The following is a 25,674-nucleotide window of genomic DNA, read 5'->3' on the forward strand; positions in this document are numbered from 1 at the left end:
CCAACACGTCGTTTTGTACCTAATCCCTGGGGAGGTCCACTATGATTCATTTTTCTGATTGAATACATACCTACGATTCAAGTACCTATGACAAATTACTATAATTTGCTTTTGTAGTAGGCACCTACAAAGAGATGAAAACACAGCAAATTGATTGATTGATTCCTACACGCGAGTATGACTCTCATGCACGCACGTCGCCCATCGCGTGTGCATCTCCTGTCATGACGATCGTTCATAGGTTGCGATTAGGTGTAATAAGGGAGTACGTCGTAGGTTAGTACCTCCAGCCATCAGCGCATGATCGGCGCTCCGAAGTCGCCCGGCCGCCAGTACCTCGGCCGCTCTCGACGCACGCACGCGTCTCTGCTAACAAACATCCCTACAAAGGGCCCTGTGAAATTATGACTGACATCGCCCCTCAGAACCTTACACCCCAACAAATCTAGTGTAACAACCCCACCCTCACTCTACTATGCAAATAGCTGCACGACGTTTTACTATATAGAGTTGTGAACACTGATTTGATTGTGACCGTTTACACCTGTGGTACTTAAAATGATTCAAGACACCGATGCTTCAGCTCTGGCTGAACGAATAGCCGCCTTCAAGAGCGATCCGCAAAAACTACGTGAAGCCACTGAATTCGTAGACGAACTCATTCAACAGGCAAAAAAAGAGGCTGAACTTAAACAAAAAGAGAAAGACAGAAGTAAATTCGTAAGTATTAATGTATATTTTTGCAAGTAACGAACGAGGGACCGATAGGGCAGGTGGGTAAGTGTTAATAAAGGCATAGCAGCTAGACCGCAAACTCGGCTTCTTCAAATAGAAACGCTGTTTTCATAATGAATATCCAAACACGAGCTCCGTTTGCATGCACTTCACTAGTGAAAGCAAATAGTTTCAACTTTATATTATTTTTTACTCATCCATCTACATTTTCAGTAGCTATAGTGATCGATACGCTCACAATCTTAGTTGACGGGTAATATGGGTGAGGTTTACACAGCAGTAAAAAGCATAGACCTGTTAAACGTTTAGGGGCCATATATTATCTACTGTATAATAAACAAAGAGTTTCACCTTACGTTTCCATTGAGTAAACTGGTGTTATCTGATTATATCTCGTGTATATTATCTACTTTGCCAATAAAGTGATAAGGAGCATATTTTGGTAAAGCTGTATTGATGTTTACGAGATCATTTATGACTTGGTTTATAGGTCTGATAATGAGAGATGCTTGATGGATTGTGTGGCAATTGGCAAAGTACCAGCACTTTCTAAATTGGCCCATCGACTCGACAAACAGCCGAAGTTACAGGCGATGCTATAATTGGTTCTTTTGAACTGTTAATTAAGTAGCTTACGAGTCGGGTTTCGTTGATAAGACATTGAAGGGGATTGCGGTTTTAAAATTGAACCGTCTTAGTTATATTGAGATCCTTAAAATATTCACTGTTTCTACAATCTATTGGTTTATTTTTATCTGCAAGATAATTGCTTTCATAGTTTGTTGTTTCTACACAGTAATCATCTACTTACTTAGATACAATGGTTGCCTATCGTATCGAATACCTATAGCGTTAGGTTTACCTATTTCACATTATAGCAATTACCTTTTGCATCTGCACAATTTTCTCTTTAAACTACAATAATATTTGTAGGTAATGAAAATTATCAATTAAAAAAGTATTTGGAAGAACTAGTACAAACTAATTGAAATATTAATTAGTTATCCAATTAATATATTTTTGTTTCGCATATTTCAAACTTTTCCTAGTTTTTACGCATAAAATTTTTAGATAATGTAGGGTCATTATCATAATTTAAATAATAAATAATGTATCGAAAGAAATTTACCAATATTTTTGTTATTTGACAAACAAAACAATAATACTTACCTCGATTTTAACTACTAGTATGACAGTATACGATAAGGATTAAGAAATTTTATACATACCTACAAAGAATCACGTCTGTCCCAAGATGAATAGGCAGAGACTCCACTTTCCAAAATTCCTGCATACTTTCTTCGCGTCATATTTAAGCCCTAGAGTTATTCAGCAAGTAAGTACCAAATAGAAAAAAATTGTTTGTGTGGTGTGATAAAGTGCACATGCACATTTGATTTTTTTTTTTTGATTTATATCAATATAGTTACATCATGGAACTGTACAATAGTACTAGTGTTAACGAACGGTTTAAACATATGTAGGTACATACTATAATTCAAACATACGAGTGACATGAAAATTCATATCGATAAGAGTTAAATATACTTATCTTACCTTGCCTTACAATTATAAATCGATGATAAATAAGCGGTTTGCTAAAGAAACATGGGCTTTTGACTTTTCAAAGAATGATAGATTCATAACATCATCGTATACGTAGAAGCAATCAAATATAGTTAGTTAATTGTCAAAGTTCACCATCATTTTTGTGATTATAAATTGCGCTTCTGCAAAATTGAGCACATTAATTAGGTGTGTGTGTGAAGCTGTAGTGTTTTGCTAATTTGCTTTGTATCTTTGTTTCAGGATCCACAAGACCCAGCGGCGGGTAAGTTGCAAAATTACTAGATTATCATCTTCTGCATCTTTTCCCACAGAAACTACTTCGTTCCTGCAAAAAATTCGGGCTATCTTCTCAATACTCCGCTACACTTCACGATGAATATACATAGAATATATGCTAAATTTCAGGTTACAATACCTAGGAGGCTAGATCAAGAGGTTTTTTATCTATCTAAACAATTTCGTTTGGATATACATTTTCATTAGACTTACAAGCGACCAATGACTACATAGGTTACTGACTTTATGATAAAGTAAAATTGTTTGCCCGACTGATTAAAATTCAGCACAAGATCACGCTTGGCCTCGCACCAAGGCTCTAAAAGAAATAAGGGGAGTTCACATCGAGAAAAGAATCGACGCGACGTTATAATAGATCGACTCGAATTTCAACCATGTAAAAGATAGTCTGAAATCCTTGAGGCACAGGTTTAAATGCACGGCCATGTTTGATATTCATTAGTTTGATTGCTAACCTCTTGCTAGCTTTTATTTTGTGTGAAAACGTCGTGAGGAAATGTTCATTCAGGCAACTGTCCGGTTAGGTTCCCCTGCAAAGGGTCATGTCAGACGGGAGTCGCTTCGTCAAACAACCTAACTTACCCAAGCCTGGATTGTGGTTCTTGGATACATCTCGGGTTTCCGTCCAGAAAAGCGAGGATGCAACCGGGACTAAGGCCAGGCGAATGATATCGCGTCGCATTTAGCTCGCGAAGTTGCGCCGTCTCGTTTCGGTGTGAACTGACCTTTACGGAAAATATCTCCGATAAAATATAACTGTTTATGAGTAAGTAAGTAAGAAGTAGTATTTTGCAAAGTGACTGGAACAAGAAAAGTTACTTTCTGTAAGTTTATCGATTATCACGTTGGAATGTTGTTTCTGAATACCAAGTTATTAGAGTTTTGTGGTATCAAATGTTTTGTTTTAAAAGTTAAATGACTTGATTTTGAAGTCATGAAATTTATTCTATCTTGTTGGCTGATTGGTTATAAAAATGCACCGCTATCGGAGCAATAATACCTACCTATTATAGCGTTCAAACCCACACAATACACACAAAACGGCCAGAAAATTTTAACCAAAAAAGATATATGTATGTACTATGGGATAAACCCGTATTGTTTATGTAATTTTTGTTTTGTTCTCTTTTTTATAATCACGTAAATAATAAGTAAGCAATAAAAAAGTAGCACAAACGAATAAAAATAAAGAAAATAGTTTGAAATAAGGAAATACTAAAAATACTACTTACCTACTGTCTATAAAAAATGAGAGTTTGATCATTTGAACTCTTCTTTTTGTTAATTAAAGTTTCACAACACAGATAACAGAAAATTATAAATACCTAAAAAGTTAGATTGAGAAAAAAAAGTTAGTGTTCCGTAATAAATTATATCGTCTGATTGAACCCCCGACAATAAAACGACGTGTTATCTTGAATTTGACTTGTCTAATTCAGTGAGCACTCACACACAGTAAACGATAATTTAAAAAATAATATTGCTGTTTCCGTGAGACAGAAATTGTCAAACACACCTTTCACAGTTGGTTTTTCCTCCGAATTATGAAATAAGTGGCTAAAAAAAATTAATAGGCCAGGGAGGTAAAAGTAACAGCATATACTTACTTATGATGTAAACTATTTCGCAGTGTGCTAGTTATCTTACTTTTATAATCCTACTAGCTGTGCTCGCGACTTCGTCCGCGTGAAATAGTTATTTTGGGCATCATTGAAGCCCTCGAGGATGAATAATTTTACCCGTTTTTTTTTTTTCACATATTCCATTATTTCTTTGCTCCTTGTAGTTGCAGCGTGTTGTTTTATAGCCTTAAGCCTATTTCAATTCGAACCAATAGTTCCTGAGATTAGCGCGTTAAAACAAACAAACTATTCAGCTTTATAATATTAGTATAAATAAACGCGAAAGTTTTTAAGGATGTGTGTGTATCACAAAATCGACTCAACGGGTTTTGAACAAATTTGGTAAGCGGGAAGAATATAACCTGGAAATAACATAATTAGTTCTTATATCTCGAAATTCCCAGAAGAGCGAAGCCCCGGGGCGTAGCTAGTGGAATGTAAATTAAAATTAGCAACCTACTTAAATATACTGTTGTCATACTCATTTCACATTGTCGAGAACAAACCTACGCGACGTTGCAGCGGAAGCCGCTCATATCCGCCTCGACAATTATTTCCTCTATACATTTGTAACTGGGAACCTTTCTTTAATCTTCCGTAGATAGATAGAGTAACAAGGTGCTTAGTAGGTACTTTTATAATGTAAGTAGTATAAGCAGGATCCAATATGAGTTAGGTTCCCCTTAATGTTTGCGGCAGCCAGACGGGGTCAGTTTCGTGAACAAACCTAACCAAAGCCACCGCTTGATCATGATCACGGGTTATTCTCGGCTCCTTTCTAGAATCACGTCGACTTCACGTCTTTATCCGTTACGAAAAAGATGGAGACAATTGTCACAAGCCTAACATGTTTAACTGGAAAAAAAATTGAAATCTTCAATCATAACCTCAGATCATTAAGCTACTCGAGAATGTCGGCTCGGACTACCCCGTAAGGGCTCTTCCCTTACGTACTTTTGTATGTAATATTTCACCGTCGCCGCTTGAAATATGTGATTTGTTTACATCAAATCGTGCTCGCAACATTTCCATATGAATATATTATGTTATCTGTAAAAGACATGTGACATTTACACGTATGTCATGGATGTGAAATAGGCGTGGACTATAGGTAGATGCGGAAAAATACCCGTTGGATTAAATATTAATAATGTTCTTTAATAATCCTTCATTTAGTATTAGTTCCGTTTGCATTCGTACCCCTCTGAAATGGAGCCCAAGGTCCACTTCTAACCGCGATCGTGCCCCGTAACATTGACCGCACGTCGTAGTTTTCATCGCGCGAAAAACTATTGATGTCCCATTTCACGTCATATTCAAAAAGCGAAATAGCAATAGTTATTGGCGCGTTAAAAGCGGCGTTGCGCGTGCCATACTACGGAGGCTGGAGTGGGTAAGTCAGTTTTTCAAGAAGCGAGTCCTGCCTACCTGTCTGACCTCAGAAGTAACGCAACCTTACAGGGTAACCTTTTTTTTACGTGTGGAAAGACCTTCGTCTACCCGGCCGGGTACGGGAAGTCGGACGGGTTATGTGGGGCTTGAACCCACTAAAACCACACGGTGCCATCGCCTACCGCTTTGTCGCCAGGAGCATGAACTGCCCTCGCTCATATTCCTGACGCTGCGGATCTTACAGGGTAACCTAACCCATTTAATTTGGATCATGGTTACACATTCAGTTTTCGCTGCCTGGCGAAACGGCCCTGGGTTGAAAGCGCGTTTGTGCCAGGCGCGCCCCTAGCTCCCCTAGCGGGTAGAATTGAAGGCCGACGGCTGCTCCGTGGAGAGCCGCGAATGTGAGTAAGGGTGCTCTTGGCAACAAAGTGGAAGGCGATGGCACCGTGTGGTTTAACTGAGTTAAAGTCCCACCTAACCCGTCCGGCTTCCTGTAGCCGGCCGGGTAGACGAAGGTCTTTCCACACGTAAAAAAACAATGTTTACACTTCCAGTTGCCCGAATGTGCGGGTCTCCTCATGCTGTTCCCTTTACCAGTAAGAGTAAGAGCATCGTATTAATTCTCTGTGTTCTTTGTGAAGCGATCATAATAATAACAAAATTATTAAAGATTAATTGACTATTTTCCTGAAATTAATACCTACCTACCTGTTTGTCTGTCAGCACACGGTACATAATATCTTAAGAACTGACGGATTTTGCTGTTTATTTTTTAAATTCGCAATATATACTTAGAGTACAAATATATTGGTAACTAAAACACCCGATCTAGTAGATACCATGACAGACTTTTCGACGTAAGTAGTCGCGGATAACATAAAGTACTATAAATAATGAATAGTCATAGACTGTAGCAGTTGAAAAATTTTGGGCTATTACTAAAACAATTATCGTTTTGATGGCATGTTCGTAAATCAAAGTGTCCGAATATAGTGACCATAAATTCATTAACTTTTTACGCCATAGGATATTGAAGTATGTGTGTTTTTTTTTTTCAAAATAGCAGAGAACTAGCTGCGTCCTGGGGATTTGCTTCCGTTAAAAACTGTTTTAGGCGATGTCATTATTTGAATCTCAATTCTATAATTAAGCCAAACAGCTGAACCTGGCCCAAAGACTGTTGACTCTGTCTACCCCGCAAGGGATATAGACATGACTATTAGCATGTATCTTTATTTGTAGTTAGATCTAGTCTGATCTCCTTGTTGAAGCTGTAGGGTTTTTATTAATCTGAACCTAAGTATAACGGTTCAAGTGGTTCCAATCCTACTGCGGCCATGTACTAATGAGTTAAGTACATTAGTTTGATTACTAACCCTTATTTATAGGATGAGTAACGATGTAAAGAAAACTCCGGAATGAATTCGAAAATTTCATGAAATCTATCTTAGTTCAACGTTTGACTGGCTTAGGTACATGCCAAACTTAAAACCGCTCTGATTCAGCGGTTGATATGTAAGTCAGTTTTCTTTTATATATATAACGACTAGCTTAGATCTCGTGGGAAATTCCAAAAAAAATAGCTTGTGTTATTCCCTGAGTTCTATTCTATACCTATCCGTGCCAATTGGCAAATTAAACTTTTGTGAAAATCAGCCCAGTAGTTCTGAGTTCATTTGTTACAAACACACGAAAACACATTTATTTATCTTAATTATTAGTGTGGATTGTACCTCTAATATAGACATCATTACAAATATGTGGTAGGTGATTATTACAGTGCCGTCTGTGAAAATGGCAATTACTATTGTTCGCGCCATGAAAATTAATGTTCCGACAGACACAAGATAAAAATAACTGCTAATAGCTGACAATGACGTAGTTACAATGGTGCCTTTTGTGGAGATGAACATGTATTTTCAAATAAGTATAATGCTGCGAATATAATACGCTACTCGAAGTATCGGCATATAAGAAACGAATTATTAGGTAGGTACTATAAGACTGTCAGATGTGAAGTGATTTTTTTTTTGTTTGGGTAAAAATCAGTTGTAACCCCTGTACTTAGTTTAATTCTAGATTCACAGTAAACCAATTAAACAAGTTTACCAAGAAAAGTTTATTTCAGGCTGTTAGACTTAACGATAGAATTGAGATTCAAATAGTGACAGGTTGCTAGCCCATTGCCTATAAGAAGAATCTCAAGCTAATAAGCCTATTCCTTAGTCTCCTTTTACGGGGAAAAGAAAGAGTGGTCCTATTCTTCTTATATTGGTTCCGGAAACCACACGGCATATAATAGCACATACATATATATTTTTAATTACATTTAATTTTATTTAGGACGAGTTCGACAATTATTACCGTTTAAGAGATACCAAGCTTACTCCATCAAACGGATCTTCAATTCACAATATTCAAACTAAACAGAAACAGTCATATTTCACTACTAAAAAGCGGAAAACTAGAGAAACCGAGGTGAATTACGTCTCCTTATGTATCTCATGAAATATTTATCCACCAGTGGTTCCCGTCGTCAACATCACATAAATCTCAATGTTATATTCAATTGTACTGAAATGGGTCCTCTCCAGCTGTGAAATTCCTTTTTCATATTGTATACGAGTAACATAATATTCTTGGGATAAATTTTCAGTACGCGGCATCATTTCATCTTCACACAACACAACGACATCAAAGGATAACGTTTGGGAATTCGAATAGAATATATTTGTGTGTGTGTGTGTTCGTGTGTGTGTGTGTGTCAGTGTGTGTATAGGTAATCTTTCTAGAACATTTTTATAACAAGAATTTTTTGTTTTTTTTTCTGTTTTTAAACAATATGTTAGACTTAGGATTCTTCTTTTAGGCGAAGGGCTAGTAACTTGTTATTATCTGAATCTTAATTCAGATCACAGTAGCTAGGCATATTTTTCGAGACTATTCTGCTCTGTTTACCCCGTAATGGAGGAAGGCGTTATTATATCAAGGTAGATATGAATGATATCTGTAATATGATAAATATATTTGGTATTCAGTAGCGTCTTATTCGACCTTACTTTATCTCGACAAAATTTGCATATGGATGAGTTGGTGATAACCATCTTAGCTCACGTTCTGTTATCAACAAACATTGCATATTTATGATCATATTTTTATGTTATTAGACAATTAGTTTTGACTGTTATTTACTTAATCAACTGTTTTTTATCTGATTTTGGATTGGAGTGATTTTTTGAATAGGCACAGCCACGTCTACTAGATTTTGATGGAAATTCCCACGGGAGCAAACCCTCCCCGGCGAAGCTAGTTAATTATTACTTTAATTTTTAGTGTCTGTTTTGTGAACAATATATTCTATAGGTGCCGTGTGGTTCCCGGCACCGACTACTCCATCTCTTTTGTATGGATGTCGTAAAAGGCGACTAAGGGTAAGGTTGTCACTATTTATATCTCAATTCTATCATTAAGTCAATAGCTAAATGTGAGCTTTCAGTCCTTTCAAGACTGTTGGCTATGTTTTGTCTTATTATTACAGAAATTATCGTTCGTAGTAGTCGCAGATCGTATCAATTTTTGTATACCACAACATAAGTACATACATACAAAAACACCTTGATAGATTTACAGTAGTTACATACTAATTAAATGCCTGAACTTCTCACACTTGGTACGTGGTAGACGTCCCTATGGATTCGCAACCGGGACAAGAAGGATAATGACATTTTAAGCAAATACTGAAATTCAGGGTATAGTAAACACTCAAATTATACATAATTACGGGGCAGACAGAGCCAAAAGAAAGAAAAAATTCATGTTTATAAGACTTTTGTTTGTCTTTAAAAATATTATGGGAAGAGAAGCAGTCTCACACTTTGTGTCTAAATTTAAGTCTAAATAACGTACATGAATAGTTTTCAAAATGGTTATTGTTTTAATTTGATACTTAAAACAATTCTACGATGTAGGTACAAATTTTGCATTATTGCTCGAAATATCGCTTATACTTACATAACTATACTGATCAGACTCTTTGTGAGCGAAATCAGGGGGTGTGCCAAGATCAATAAAGGGGTTCGGGAATATGTTGAAACGGCGTAACACGCGACGTGACGTATTTTGTTCTATTGTACTACCATTGGACCCATTTCCAGAAAAGTCTAAAAAGGAATGCCAATAGAAAATAATGAGTGGGACTAGTGAAATAAGCGGCTTACGAAATAGGCGTAATGAGGTATTATGAATGTATGTTTCATTTATATATTTCTGACACATAAGTAATTCTTTGTTTTCCGTGATTGAAAAATACAATTTGAATCTTCGTGATTCCTAATGAATCACAGGAAAGAATTCGAAGCCGTAGGTACCGACATCAAAGTAATCCTTAGGTAAGTATAAACAAAAGGAGGTAGGTACCTATAAAAATATGGAAACATAGGCCAATGTTTGCGCGAGCTCTGATATCATCTTACCGAAGGACAAGTATCCCTTAACTTCTAAGTACCTACTCTCAAGGCTATTAACTACGTATATATTTCTTTGAACTTGTTAATGAGCTTTTCTCAGCTTACATTTGCGTGTTTATCGGATTTAATTGGGGTTCCGTTTTAAATATTTAAATTCCCGTCAAATTAAAATTACCCACGTAATAAACTCTTGACTGTGACATGATTATTATTAATTGGATACATACAAAGAGGCATTATGTCGTTCTATGTCCTTTGCGGAGTAGGTGGTGACAACATTCTCGAAAATACTGAAAAGCCACGTTGCTGCTGCTAGCTGTAGATAAATAAATAAATGAAAAAAAAAAACTTCACAGTACCTGTGTAAGTTGTTAATTTTATTTCTTCTAATAACATATTATACAAGGAAACCTAAAGCTGCGTGTATTACAATATTGATTGAACAGTCAGTAGTATGAATAATTTAAATGTGATTTGAATTTTTTCATTTTCATTGCAAGGGGCGTTATTGTGTATGCTGTAATGATTTTATGATAATAGGACAGAATACATTATAGTTGGTACTAGACGATAAGCGTAAATAAGTAAGTAATTAGGTTACGTACAGTTTTCAGAAATTTGATTTACTATAAACCTACCTGAGACAAAACATTTATTATATATGATTATTGCAAAGTAATAGGTAAACTCCAAAATTGCAAACACACTCAACGATAAGGCTTAGTCATCATTACACTTTATCGCTCTGATTTTTTTCCCACATAGCAATGAAGTGAGCGAGTGGTCTGTGCTTTGCGAATTCCCTACATTAAGCAGGAATTACAGAATTTTCACGCCGTGACGTCAGCTCCAAATCAATAATCCCCAACCATTTGTTACAGGTAATCTGAAGAGGCGTCTCGGTCGCGCACGAGGCTTCGTGTTACGCATGTTCGACGCCCTATGCAATTGCACGCAGACTGCCGCCGCAGCTGCACGGACCACTGCTCGCAACAACCCGTTCACTAAGCGCTAACCCGATCACATCTCACTTAAACCAATCGAGAACGAAGACAGTGGTAGTGGTGCCGTGAAAATATTCTAAAAAACGCATAATTTATCTATGATATCCTTTATGTTTTGAATAATGTTTGGAAAGCGTATTAAAATATAAAAATGAAATTGAATGCAGTCATTGTTTACTATGTTTGATGGTGTAAAAAAAATCGGCATATTATTTTAAAGTACAATTCATTTTAAAGTACAATTCATTTTAAAGTACTTATTTTTTTATTCAGGACATAAAGACATATTTTGTACGTAAAAAATACACACATTTTTGTAAAAAATTGAATGTTGATTATCACAAATCGAAAAGTATCGATATTCAAAGGGAAGCACAGGTATAAGGTACGGTATTTAAATTTTGTTCAAGAGGTCCATAGATGTGTCCATAAATATACGACTTATGATTTTCTAGTATTTTGAGGTACTAATATTGAAAGCCGATTACAAATGCGCATAATAAAGAGCATTTTCTAATCCTCTGCCCGGCTAAGAAAGGCAAACAAGGAGAACACAGTCGGTGAAGTCAATATGTGAAAGAGTATTGTCGAATATTGTCGACCGTAGTGATGTGACTCCTTATCGATACATAAATCCCCCTTTTCCAGTCCTCTTGTGTTCCCTAGTCTTCCTGTAGTTTCCTTGAAATAATACACGGTGTAATGTGATCGGTGTGACGACGCTTATAGTTCTTAAGACACAGAAATCGGAATAATACACATAGTTACATATTATTCCGATTTATATGGTAAGACATGTATTTAGCAATATTTAGGAAACTGTACTATCTCGATACCTTATGTAAATAAGTGTCCAATCTATGCCTTTCGAATATTTATCGATGTATAATATATTAAATTTTTTACACTTACAAAATATATTTTTATTAAGAGAGGTGCGCACTTTTGGTAACGTTAGAAGTGATTGAACTATCCCACATACTCAACGGAAACTTTTTTAACCTAAAGCAATATACTACGTTACATAGTTATCAGTAGGATTGCCAACTATGAAGATCAGAAATCCGTTAAATGTGCCAGTCAGATAAGTCTTAGAAAAATCATAAAAAGTCTATATTATGTTGTCTTTTTATAATTACATTGCTATTTCGAAAACGAAAATCAACTGAAGAGTAAAGAAATTCGGAAGATTTCACCTACATCCAGGGACCGAGAGGTTTCCTCCTTCTAGAAAGTCCCACAATTTCGGGAGAGTTGGCAAACCTAGGTTTCAGCCTTCCAGCGATTGTTATCAAAAGTGTAGCTATCTCATACATAGATCTGGATAAATTGTGTTTTGGAAGTTGTAAAATTATGTATACTAATTAATAAGTTCGTAAACAATAAATGTTGTATTGCATTGTAATAAGTATTGATTCTAAGTGTTATTAGTCTGCTTCTCAACTGACTTCATTAAACCGTACAGGAATTATTTTGCTATCATTATCTACAAATAAGATTTAATAGCACAAATACAGCGCTCAATTTTTGTAATATTTTTCTGCGAGCATTTACTTTCATTCTGAACTGTCTAAGAAAAACGTAGTAATTAATGTTAATTAAGATTTTGTAAACTTATTGAAAGTAGACATATTTAAATATATGAAAATCTCAGAGAGAAACAATGTCTACATAAAATAAAGAGCTTGGGAACCCATTTACACGTGGATTGATAATAAAATGTTACAAGTAACATTTGATATAAATTATATACTTATAATTAAACCATATATGAAGTTCTTCTACAACCCTTTGTATAAATGTCAATCTGTGTTATAGATTAATGTTAAATGTGATATCCTGCCTGTAACCTTCACTTCCGGTGTGATTCTAACTCGTATTCTCAGATTAAAATCATTTTGCAAAAGGATATATTTTTATTTTTCACTTTGGTAGAAAACATGAAACGATTGATGAATGTGGATGAAGCAAAAGAAGTATGGAGGAATCGTGGAAAAAGTAAGAACTAGTCTATGCCAAGCATTCCTCTCCAGCCAGCTAACCCCTTAAAACTGGAAGGAAACCTTGAGAAATGAATTTTCATTCTCTGCCTACCCCTTCGGTAAAGAAGCGTGATTTTATGTCCGTATGTATCTACTAATGTATGCATTTTCATCATCCTCAAAGATTGTACAATGTACATACCTATAGGTGTATTTGTGTGTCGAAGCTATGCGTTTTTAGGTACCTAGTTAAAATTTAAAATATATTTAGTCTGAGTAAGAACAGTATCTATCAATTTCAGTTTACCTATTAAAATTTATTCTGTAGCCTTGCTAAATCAATTTGTTATTCAATGATAGTGCGTCGAAGCGAAAGACTATGCCTGAATAAATGAATCGCAAGTGAAACTTCAATTAAAATTATAAGAATAAAATATAGGGGTTACCTTTAGAAAGTTTGATAGTTTTATGACAACAGCAGTGTCCAAACGTTATTAATTTTTACGATTGAAATATAACTAAAACTCGGTTTAAATCGTAAGACTTTTACAAATTGGGTTTTAAATTTTTCCATAGTCATTTTTCAGTAGAAACTGGCATAGTTACAAGACTTCGTTTATTGCTTCAGTACTAACAGCTTGACTGATTGACAATATTTGATAAAAGTAGTAAGTAGTTTTGATATAGAGTAGTAGAGTAGCTTCTTCAGGAGTTTTACGAAACTTTAGCCATAATGAAGTAAGAGCTAGAGTAGTAAATATTTAACAAAACCATAGAGTAAATTAGAAAAAGGGTTCTTAATATTTATTCCTCGGGCGGGTCGCGTCGGCAAGATGGACAGGAAGTAGGTCAACTCATCGAAGCTTACTTAGGAGTTAGCTTTATTAATATTTAGAGGTGTATTTTAGAATTTTTATTTTTTACATACACTTTTTAGGTACTTACATATAATATTTTATCTTGTAGGCGATCTGCCACTATTATCTCAATTCCATCATGAAGCCATGTACATATGTATGTAAACATATAATTCTTTATCCTTTACACAGACAGAGAGACAGCCATGAAGCGACTCCCATCTGACATCCGCAACCTTTGCAGGGGAAACTAACCCGTATTAATCTCTATAATAGTACATGTATAGGTATATTTTGTATCTAAAGCAACAAAACATAGGTAGTAACTTTCTTATCAAATATAGCCGCAATAAATATAATCTTGCCTTTTTACAATGCAGTATTCATTATGATGCAGAGGCGGGTCGGGTCAGGTCAGGAGGTCAAAACAATTTCGCGATTATAATTCAATCACCGTGCTAAGTTTAACGCTTGACTTGATTAATGATTGTTGTTTTTCAATGAGAGTACTACGTGTAGCCAAGCTACCAGACTAAACAAATAAATAATTAAGTAGAAAAAATACCAAGTTTTTACCAGAATCCATCACTTTCAAATTTATAATAGTACTGTGTGGGTCAGAAGGACAGAAAATATATTTGACATTATTAATCTGCTTTAATTGTGCCAGAGGAATTAAGCACAAAGAATTAGACACTTACGAAATTTTATGTCAATTTTATTATTATATATATATTTATTCAATTAAAATTTGAAATATCCACTTTTTATAAAATTGACGTGAAAGCTGCGTGATTTTATGTATGTATGTATGTATAAAATTGACAGCCAATTTTTCAACCGGACGGCAACTATGCACATTCATGACAGCTCGATTAACAAAATCGCTTCATGACTATGCTAACTTATAATGTAAACATGATATTAAATACCTTTAGGTACGTACTTATATGTAGGTACGTACGTATTGCGACTAGCGACCCGCTCTGGCTTCGCACTCTATCTATTAATAAAAACTGCATCAAAATCTGTTGTGTAGTTTTAAGGACCTAAGCAAAAACCACCTAAAACCTAAAACAGACTTTGTTTTATACTTTCTAGTGATAAAGAAGGTGGTGTCGAAAAAAAACAGAGTGTGAGCCAGCTGCTTCTCTTTCCGTGCAGGTTGTAAAAATATATCAAGGGAAAGGCTAATAAACTTGGAATAGGTACCTACTTCTTTTAGGCAATGGGTTAGCAACCTTTCACTATTTGAATCTCAATTTCTTCAAGCCATACACTAAATTTGTTTACGTAACGTAAGTATAAAAAATTTAACTAATGAATCAGCAAAATCCATCAATAATTTGCGAAAACGATTACAATATAACCATATTTCCATCTGTTTGAAATTGCTTTCGTTAAAATGTTCGCAACAATCCACCAGCATTGCAAAACTACATTCTAACGAAGTTCTTACAAGGACTAAAAGATGGCGTTGTAATGTAATTTCAAGATTTTGGCCAAAGTTATAAAATTATACTTAGCTACTTAAAAACAATTGAACGATGAGATCACGTCTTTACTTTCTTAGGATAGATAGAGCTAACAGTCACAAGTCTATGATGCAATTGATTGGGATAGCAAACTAAAGAAGAATCCTAAGTGAATAAACTTTATCCCTGATTGGTTTAAACAATATGTCCCTATTCCTTTGGCCGCCTTTTACGACATCCATGAGAAAGCCAAAATCATTAACACGCTAAAAATGGATAAAACATGGATATAATCACGTCTCTTTCCTGGAGGGGTAGGTAGAGATTACACTTTTCTAGTGGCCACGATCCCTGCATACTTTTTTGCTACATATACACAGCTAACAAGTCATAATAAAAGAAAACAAAATCTTACGCAATAGATGTATTTCCATTTAAAACTTATTTCCTATGCTTTTTGTAGTTAGGTGAGCGATCTCTATCTCTCTTCTTTTTCTTTCCCTTTCTTTTCTTATCAATATCCCTTTTTCCTTCTGGAGTCTTCTTTCTTCTCTCCCTTCTTGAAGAATCTGAGTCACTACTGCTATAACGTTTTTTATGTTTTCTTTTGTCCTTATCGGAAAGTGAACTTAGGGAATCATTGCTACTATATCTCTTCTCCTTTCTCCTTCTGCTAGATCTGTCATCACTGCTAGAAGAATCTCTCCTGTGTCTATTTCTCTCCTTATCTCTACTCTTTCCATTTGAGCTGCTTTTTTCTCTATGCCTGTCTTCTTTGGAGACTTTCCTATTGTCCCTTTCTACTTTCTTACTCGAAGAAGCATCTTTGTCTATTCTTGGAGAATCATTCCCAGAAGACTTTTGGGATATTTTTTCATTCTTTTTATATGCTTCAAACGAATCTGCATCTGTAATTATATCGCGAAAATTGAAATGGTTTTTTTTTCTGAATATACCAAAAATAGACATCAAATGAATCGAATGACTGGCAATTCTATGGTAAACATATTTTCTTTTAATACTAAGTAGACAAACTGAATCAAAATTCTTTAAGTTTCCAAAATTTTCATAAGTATACCCATAAAGTTTTCATTCCGCCTCTTGATATCCAAGAAAATGCGATAGTATTTGTAGCATATGAGTAGACTTAATCCTGAACAGGAACCAGGAATTCAAGCAAAACACCACTTCAGCAAAAACTTTTTTCCTGACAGACCATCATTCATCTTTCATTCCATATACAAAGAATAAGCATATGAATACTAGGAAGTATTCAATCCAATATACCACAGAATTAACTCATTTAAAAATACCAGGCAAAGCACATAGTCGTTATTAGGTCAATATAAATAAATAAAAATTAGATTGATTAAGATTGGTCCAAGTGTTGTACCTTGATTCACAAGCCTCTTCGCGAGGGGTACACAGATAAACAAGACCAGATGTCATGAGATAAGTCCTCAATGGTATCTGTGGACAGAAACCAACAATGTTTGAACTAGTTTTATGAATTAACAAGTTGCAATACTTGGACTGTGCATTTATACAAACTCTGTAGATTTCTCTGTATGGTTGAGTTCTCAGAAAAAAATATTTTAGAGGTTATTTATAAAAAACATTTTTTTTTAAATTCCTTTCGGAATTTCAAGTATTTTTTTCAAGTGTGAGATCACCTTTTCTATATTGCTATTTACAGGAAAAGATATTTGTAAAAACTAATCATAGGACTATATATTTGTGAACTCAGTATACTTTTTAAATTCCATCAAAATTTAATGTATGGAAATTAAAGCAAAACTACATGTTATGACATTTCTTCAGAATAATGATTATATAATTTGTGCCATATATATTTATCAATACTTCATTCATCTCTTATTAATATATTCAGGTTATCTCTGCTTACATTTAAAAATCACGGGCAATATTTGTTTGATACTGGCAAATAAGAAAAATTCAAAATATACTTACTTATAACTTTGGATTCTCTATCAAATTCTGACTTAGTGACTGGATGCATCATGAATTCACTCATACTGACAGTTTCCTTCTTGACTGGAATGTCTACCATGACTCGGCCATTGTCTTCATCAAGACTCACAACCTTAAATAAAAAAAAAACATGTTACACATTAAGTTTGTAAAGGCACTTTGGAGATTTGTAAATCACATAATATCTTTGACTTTCAAGCCAACATGTAAGTCTCAGTTTATGCCGTGAAAAGGTTTTTTTATGGTCACCTGTCACTTTCCTATTGTCATTATCCTCTTTGGCAATTTGGTTAAGTATTTATATACACTATTCTATAATTTGACAGCTACTGTAGCGCATCGGTAGTATGCTTGTCTATGCAGTCAGGACATGATGAGAAACAAACTATCTCTGATTGGCCTGGATCTTAGATGTTTAGATAAACATATATAGATATATAAGTATTATTATCAAGTATAGTTATAATCTCGTAACACAAATCTTGTACCTACTTCGAGGCTAACTCAATCTGTGTAATTTGTCCTGTATATATATTTTTATTTTATTTTTTTTTATTGTATTGAGGTGACATCAAAATACTCCATACGGAGAAGTAGCACAAAGCTGTCCCAGGCGTAACCTTTCTGACTCAGTAGAAGATCTTCACTCTGTAGGTCTATAACCTGAAAAGTAAAGTAAAATGGATGGAAATCAAATTACCTTTCCGTAATATCCACTATGTTTCCCAGTGGTTATCTTCACATAGGAGTTCTTGACAATAGAAAGTTCTTCTTGATTATCCTTAGTGGACTTTTTCTTCTGGTTCTCTGATACAACTTTATCGGCCCCTAAACCCAGTCCCTTTGGCCGAAGCTGAGGTTGTTTGTATTTGGATCTAGAAAAAATAAGCATTGTAGATATTAAAAAAATTAAAGGGAGGGTCATAGTATAATGTAGGTTGTTCTTTTTGATAAAATGTAGAAAGGAGAATAATGGAACAGCAAAGTATTTTAATAAAATAAAATAATTAATAAATAAATATATACAGGGCAGATAACAAACATTGAGTTAGTCTTGAAGTAAATTCTGAGATCACAGGATACTAAATCTAGGATATTACTTTATAATATACATATATTAACATCCAAGACCAATCAGAGAAAGTTCTATCTCATCATGCCCTTGCCGAGATTCAAACCCGGTACCTCTGATGTCACAGATAAGCGCACTACTGCTAGGGCATGGAGGCCAACTTGGTTCCTTTTTGGACATAAAAACATATAATGATATTTAGTTCACACCTCCATTTCTACATTTGTTGAGAGTAGTGTAAGAACAGTCAATGGCACATTAATCTACCCAAATTCTCTGAAAATTTGCCTCTGGTACCATGTCATAGAGTTTATTGCAGTGCAGGGTAACTTAGTATGTGGTTGACTATACTATAATTTAAATAAAACACAGTTACTCACTGGTCTTTGTTTGGTTGCCAGCCCATGCCACGCAGCATAGCCATGCCAAAATCTTGAATAGGTACTGCCTCATAGTCCTCCAGGGTAGACTAGAATTATAAAAAAAAATATTTTCTCTTAAATTAGCAAATATTGTATTTTAAAGAAAAAAAAATAAGGCATGGTTTATGAGAATTAAAGCAGAAAAATCCAATGCAGGTGTATTACCATCACCCAGCACGTGTTTTGCATGACATGAAACTTTATTGTGATTACCTCTTTCTCCCCAGCCATTATTGGGTTTGCTGGCACTGCCACTGTCAATTCCAGGGATTCTTCCTTTTTCTCTTTCTTAGCTTCCTCTAACAATTCCCTCACGGCCATCTGATCTAATGTCTCATTTGAGGGTTTTACTTGAGGTTTGTTATCTTCAATAGGTTTCTCGCCGGGCTCAGGTTCATTCATGGCACTTTCTACTTCTTCAGCAATTTTTTTCATTTTTTCCGCTGTTATTAGTGTATTTGGTTTCATTGGTATGACTAAGGGTGCAATTTCTCTTACTTCATCACCACTGAAATAATAAGATTGTTAGAAAATGTACACAATTTTTGCAAATTGAATTGAATTATGTAGAGATTAAGATTCTAATTTCTTTTTTCAAAATCTAACTACCCACACTAACCCCATCACTCACCCAATTACTTTTATCGACTTCTCTTCAACACATTCTATGAATTCTTTCTTGTCTTCGACTGTAACTTTCTCCGCTTTTTTTGTTTTCATAAAACCAAACGATATTTTCTTTCCCTCCATCTTGGACTCCAAATTGCCAATTAAAGTATAAAAACTGTACTGCGTCGCTACTCTTTTAACCAAACATTCTTATTTGTTGCAATAATTATATAAGTAAAACTTTATTCCAAAAACCTAAGTATCTTAATTAAAATTAAAATCAATGAATGAAGACGCTCCATAGCACGGCCATGTAAGCCATGTTTATGTTTTGCTTCTTTCTTGACATTGACAATATTGACATTGACGTTACGGTAATGACAATGACGGTGAATACCAATATTGCCAGTATTTTAGTAGTTAATTTTTTTTGTCATTCCAGATACTAGTACATTGGTCTTCTAAATTACTATAGCGGTAATTTGAGATGGTATCCATGTCACTAAAGTGCTACTAAGACAATTGATCAATATTTTATCTAATGTTTAGAATTCGATAAATCATAATGAATAAAAAACAAATACTAAAGATCAGTTCTCTTGGTTTTTGCCATTTATAATATCTAACCGTTCCCATTCCGGTTGCACAGTACGGTAGAATAAGACCATTTCATTTTGTGGATTTTGTAAAAGGCAGATTCAACTAGGTAGTGTCAGTTTCCATGTTAGTCTGAGTGAAAATACATTGTTTGTAACTTGGAAATAACCAATATTGGTGCAAGTTGATAAAATATTCAGATCCTCAAAATTTCGCGTCACGTTTCGTTGCGGTGAGATTTGACTCTTAGATTCTTTAGATGCAAACTTAATTTATTGTGTAGTACCTCTCCACAAAATTATTTTATACGTACAGCAGGATGAGGGTGTGACATAATGTAAATTAAATTAATGCCTACTTGAAGAAGCCTAGAATTTTTTCTGTTCACTTATAAGCTTTCGCCTTTCCTAGGTCTCCCTAGAGGATGTGTGTAACTTATACATTTTTACGAGCTGTCCCGGCAAAAGTTGTTTTGCCATACCTATATTTCTTTAGTAATTTCTTGTTATAAAAAAATGTTAAGGGTGGACAACCCTTACCACTAAAGAATATGAAAAATAGATGTTGGCTAATTCTCAGACCTACTCAATATGCTCACAAAATTTCATGAGAATCGGTCGAGTCGTTTCGGAGGAGTACGGGAACGAACATTGTGACTCGACAATTTTATGTATAAGATTTTATTTTAATATAATATCTACATGTCAAGATCAAAAGCTACCTACATTTAAATAATCAAGATATTAGTTTCATTTGGAGATGGAGGTATGTAGCTTGAAAAGGAGTTTTTAAAAGGTTCTATAAATAAAAACCGAAATAATACGGGTGACATAAAAACCGAAATAATACGTAAAAATAAAAACCAAAATGAATTTTTATTCGCAGATAAAAACAAGAAAAATAGCTTTTCGCTCTTTATATTTTTATAGATTTTTCTCAGTTTCATCGTCCCAACATGCTGTGACAATATCTATAGGTAACGAAAAAATTCACCTGGTTGTAAAATTGGGCGGTGCAAAAACTGGAAACACACAATTTGAGTCTTAAACCGAGTAGACACAACTACTTCCTTAAGGCGTTAGTGCCGGTCACATCCTCCCCTTACTTGAGAGGCGCTCGGGACGCGCCCTTGACATTGAAGCGGCTCACTTCTGCAATCTTTGCAGGGGAACGGGCTTTTTGGTTATATGTGGGCCACGGGGGTCCTCTGGTCTACAATATTTTTGTTACTGAGTAACTGAGTGGCAGGCAACGCACAGCCTCAACAGCTGGCCTAGGGATTAGACATTTATTTCTTTATTCAAAACTTTATTGCACAAAACAAAAATGTACAAAAGGCGGACTTAATGCCGTTTGGCATTCTCTACCAGTTAACCAGACACTTAGCATTTAGTTAACTTGTGTTATCTAGAGATGCTCTAAGAGAAGACTTCTCTGAATTCCGACGAGAACAGAAATTACCCGGATTTTTTTGTTTTGCGGGAGCCGTGGACGAACGCTAGAACATTATATGGATCATACTGTAGTAGGCTAAGCCGACATTTGGAAGTGCAATGCTATAGGTACCGATTCATCGGCCGGCGGGACGGGCCCGCGAACAAACAAAATGAAATATTTCCTCGACAATATCGACATGATATTGCTCTGAATTACAAAATAATGAAAGTGTAGATGTATGTAATAATGTATGTACGGTACACAATCTGTTACGAAAACAAGTCATTCGTGATTGGCTATTTTTTAGAGCTGACTTTTGTGATTGGTCGATGAGGACCCGTTTTTTTTTAATATTATAAACATTGTCATGACGTTTTATATCATGAACTTTGTTAGGTATGTTTATATATTGTGGCATAGGCATAAAAGATAAACATAACATTTAACACGCGAGTGTTCGCTGGGGGGGAAACGCGAGTAACAAAATAAGGATCATACATTATATTTAATTTTAAACTTTTTTTTGTAATTTCTATGTGTATCGAAATATGTATAGAAAGATACAGAAAGCTATATCTGTGTTCTCCTTGTTATGTGTCCAAATGCTTTGTGAGCCAGCTGCGATTTATTTGCTATAGAAATGAGACAATAAATTGTTATATTGCTAAGTAGTGACTTTTTCGTGTTTTTATTTTATTATTTTCGGATCAAATGAATGGTAAGACTTAGTTATTGGTAAAACTTTATAATGTCAAATATTAATTTTTTCTTTTATAGAATTATAATTACAAATAAAGTACATTCAGTATGGACAACAATACCCTACTTTTGCAAAAAATAATTATATGAGCGTCTCCAAAAGTGTTATATGTTTGCTACGAATTTTGCTACGACTAGCTACGAATTTGCTACGACTAAAAGTGGGACACTCGAATACAGATATTTTTTCACAATTGCATAACGAAAATAAAAACCACTTGCAACCGCAAAATACATCAAAATACATGAACCAAAATCTAGTTATTACCTATTGCAATCAACATCCGTGCTCCCAATTACCCCCGCCAGTCTACATCTAATTAGCAAGATGACGTGTCGATACGCTCCAAACCACAAATTTAATTATAGCGCAAACAATATAAAGCAGTTACCCAAATATGTATCGCTCATACTGATTGAATTTCAATTTGGCCGGGTGCCGTCGCGTAAAACCGATCGTATGAAATTATTTGCTTATGCAAATTCTCTCAGGTATTTACGTGATGCAAGTTATAAAAAAAAACAAAATTTCAGCACCACTTTTAGTTAAATGGATTTTCCAATTACATACTGTTTTAAATTCTCATTTTCACTTTTTTTATCATCCTCCTGGCGTAAGTAACGGTTGCTTCACCACTCTGGGAGGAGAGGAGTCAGGTTTTTACAGGAAGCGACTACGATCTGACCCCCGCAGCCTTTGTAAGAGAATCATGATTTCACATACAGTTCCCCGAATGCGCAATTTCCTTAAAAATGTAGCCCTTAACATAAGATAGTTTTTTTTGCTTAAATAGTCTTTATATAGGGTCAGTACTATATGTATGTTTCCTCTAGCTTGTCCAATATTTAATTGTCATAGAAAGATCCTAATCTTAATCCATACTACAAACTTAAACTTTTGATTATAAACTTAGGTTAATATTTATTGCATTTAAAGATTTCCTTACAAACGTCTGATTGAGCTAACAAAAAAGTACATTTTTTGTATTTGATATTCTCCAAGACAAAAAGGTTTAGGGGTCGAGATGAAGTAATAAATATCTACCAGCAGAGGCGTTTTGTAGCCCTGGAGCTAGATCAACAATTTTTATGAAGGTTTCAAATTAATATTTTTAAATAGACAAATAATTTTAACCGTAAGAATTAAGAAAGTTGTTTATAAATTTGATCTAATTAATAAATTAACACACATAATTTCTTGTTTATATTAATTTTAAATAGGTACATTTTTAGGTGAAGTTTTTATTTGGTTCTCCGTCCGCTAATAATGTTGCAATAAGTCATCAACTAACTTCACGACAAATTTCATAAAAATGGGTTCAGCATTTTCGCCTTGAAAGCGTGTCCTACACTGACCTACTCATTTAGAAATGATAAGTAGGAAAATAGCGATTCAATGTATATGTGTAATAAATAAACAAATAAGTAAGAAGATTGGTACATATGTATTTTACTCTTTTCGTTAAAATAGTCTCCTATACTACAAGTCACGTTTTAATTTCATCACAAACCGTCAGAATCCGCCGTTTTTGCTCGGAATAACAAGCAGGCCAAAGAAATGCGTTAGTTATTTTCAGGGTACTAGGCATTACGCCCAAGGAATATATTACCCCACTGAAAAGGCAGAATCTAGGTTCCATTTGGAATGAAATTAGTGCAAATCGTTACACTTTTTTAAGATTTTCATTTGAATTTTATTGTTATTGCGTGATATTTTTTAAATATTACCTACTTCAATTTCTAGGTTCTTTTTGCATAGGTATATGTAAATGTGTGGTTACATTAAAAAAAATTCGGTTTATGAAATCATTCCGTAAATGCAAGTTAAAAGTAAAAATATGAATTTACTTTTGTAGACATACAAATATCAATGCGTATAACTAGTAAACATGTGTTACTGTTCCATAATCCCAAATAATATTAGAAATGTGAAAGTAACTAATTTTGTTTGTTTGTTTGTTACGTCTACGGGATATCTACTGAATTAATTTTCTTGAAATATCACGTATATATAATTAAGAATCTGGAGAAGGACATAGGGTGTATTACATCCCAGTAAAAACTATAGTTCCTGTGGAATTTGCGAAAAACCTGTAGATGGCGCTAAATTCGCACAGGCGAAGCTGCGAGTAAAAGCTAGTTAAATATAAGAATGAATAATAAAATTTAAAACGCAGGCAAATAAATCTTATAAAGCCACTCAAGAAGATTCATAAATGACGAAGTTTTTAAACTTTAATAACATTTCAAAGAAAAACATTGCTGTGTCTACCACTATAAGATAAAACTGGAGCGTAGAACTTTTTAGCTCAATTGAATTATATCATGCTAATAGTAACGCTCTTGTTAAACTCGGTATGAACTGAATTGAGTACGACTATGAGTATTTTATTCTATATACATCATTTTTAAGCGCCGTATGATTCCCAGCGCTTTAGGATAAGACCACTACATTGTTTTCCTGTGGATGTCGTAAAACGCGACTAAGGGAATATGCGCAGATTAATATAGTGCAAGCTTTCATGCTGGTCTGGAAATAAAAAAAATCGTGGTTTGTACCAGCTGCGTCTCGTCCCGTGCAGATTATAAAAGTCAATAAAGCAAGGACTAATAAACTTTGGATTAATTTCTTAGGAGATGTGTTGGCAGCCTCAATTCTATTATTACGGCATCGATGTGTGTGTGTGTGTGTTTGCACTCTTTTACGCAAAGTCTACTGGAGTCTTTTGATGCCATTAAGAATTATAGAATATTTTATTATACATACATATAATCACGTCTATATCCCTTGCGGGGTAGACAGAGCCTACAGTCTTGAAAGGCCACGTTCAGCTATTTTGGTTTAAGATAGAATTGAGATTCAAATATTGACAGGTTGCTAGCCCATCGCCTAAAACAAGAATCCCTAGTATATAAGCCTACCCCTTAGTCGCCTTTTACGAAATCCATGGGAGAGAGATGGAGTGGTTCTATTCTTTTTTCTATTAGTGCCGGGAACCACACGGCACTTTTATTTTATTATATGTATGGATAACCTGAAATTTTGATAAAAGGTAGGTATTTTTTTATCCCGAAATTTCCAAGGTAGCGAAGCCACGGGACGCAGCTAGTAAGAGTTTAAATTATCAAATAACAGGTTTTTTGTTGAATCGACTAATAAGCAATGGTTATAAGGATTATATTTAAATTAATTTATTGATTTCGAGGCACGGAACTCTAAAAATTGGTGGATACTCCAAATAAATTGATCGTTTCGAGATACATTGAATGTAATTAAGGCAAATTCAGTGAATTTGAACTAAAGTACGCACGTGAAAGTTCTCGAAAAGCCGGTAAATATTCTAACAGTTATGAATATTCAGATACCCGCAGACGTTTTCACTG

At 34.7% G+C, this 25,674-nt stretch overlaps 2 protein-coding genes across 2 annotated transcripts; one reads left to right on the top strand and one right to left on the bottom strand.

Annotated features, from left to right (window-relative positions):
• Positions 1-294: 294 nt before the first annotated feature.
• On the top strand, positions 295-11,605 carry LOC106129727 (uncharacterized). The gene is made up of 3 exons (XM_013328384.2): positions 295-720; positions 2,545-2,566; positions 10,966-11,605. The coding sequence occupies exons 1-3, from the start codon at positions 559-561 to the stop codon at positions 11,097-11,099; spliced, it is 318 nt and encodes a 105-aa protein (XP_013183838.1). The 5' UTR covers positions 295-558; the 3' UTR covers positions 11,100-11,605.
• A 4,206-nt stretch (positions 11,606-15,811) lies between these two features.
• Positions 15,812-19,833, bottom strand: LOC106129726 (peptidyl-prolyl cis-trans isomerase G). The gene is made up of 6 exons (XM_013328383.2): positions 19,520-19,833; positions 19,102-19,396; positions 18,847-18,935; positions 18,095-18,269; positions 17,374-17,506; positions 15,812-16,310 (listed from the first exon to the last, which is right to left on the bottom strand). Exons 1-6 carry the CDS (start codon positions 19,636-19,638, stop codon positions 15,844-15,846), a joined length of 1,278 nt encoding a protein of 425 aa, XP_013183837.2. The 5' UTR covers positions 19,639-19,833; the 3' UTR covers positions 15,812-15,843.
• Between the last annotated feature and the right edge of the window lie 5,841 nt (positions 19,834-25,674).

Source organism: Amyelois transitella, chromosome 16 (genome assembly GCF_032362555.1).
Source record: "Amyelois transitella isolate CPQ chromosome 16, ilAmyTran1.1, whole genome shotgun sequence".
NCBI lineage: Eukaryota > Metazoa > Arthropoda > Insecta > Lepidoptera > Pyralidae > Amyelois > Amyelois transitella.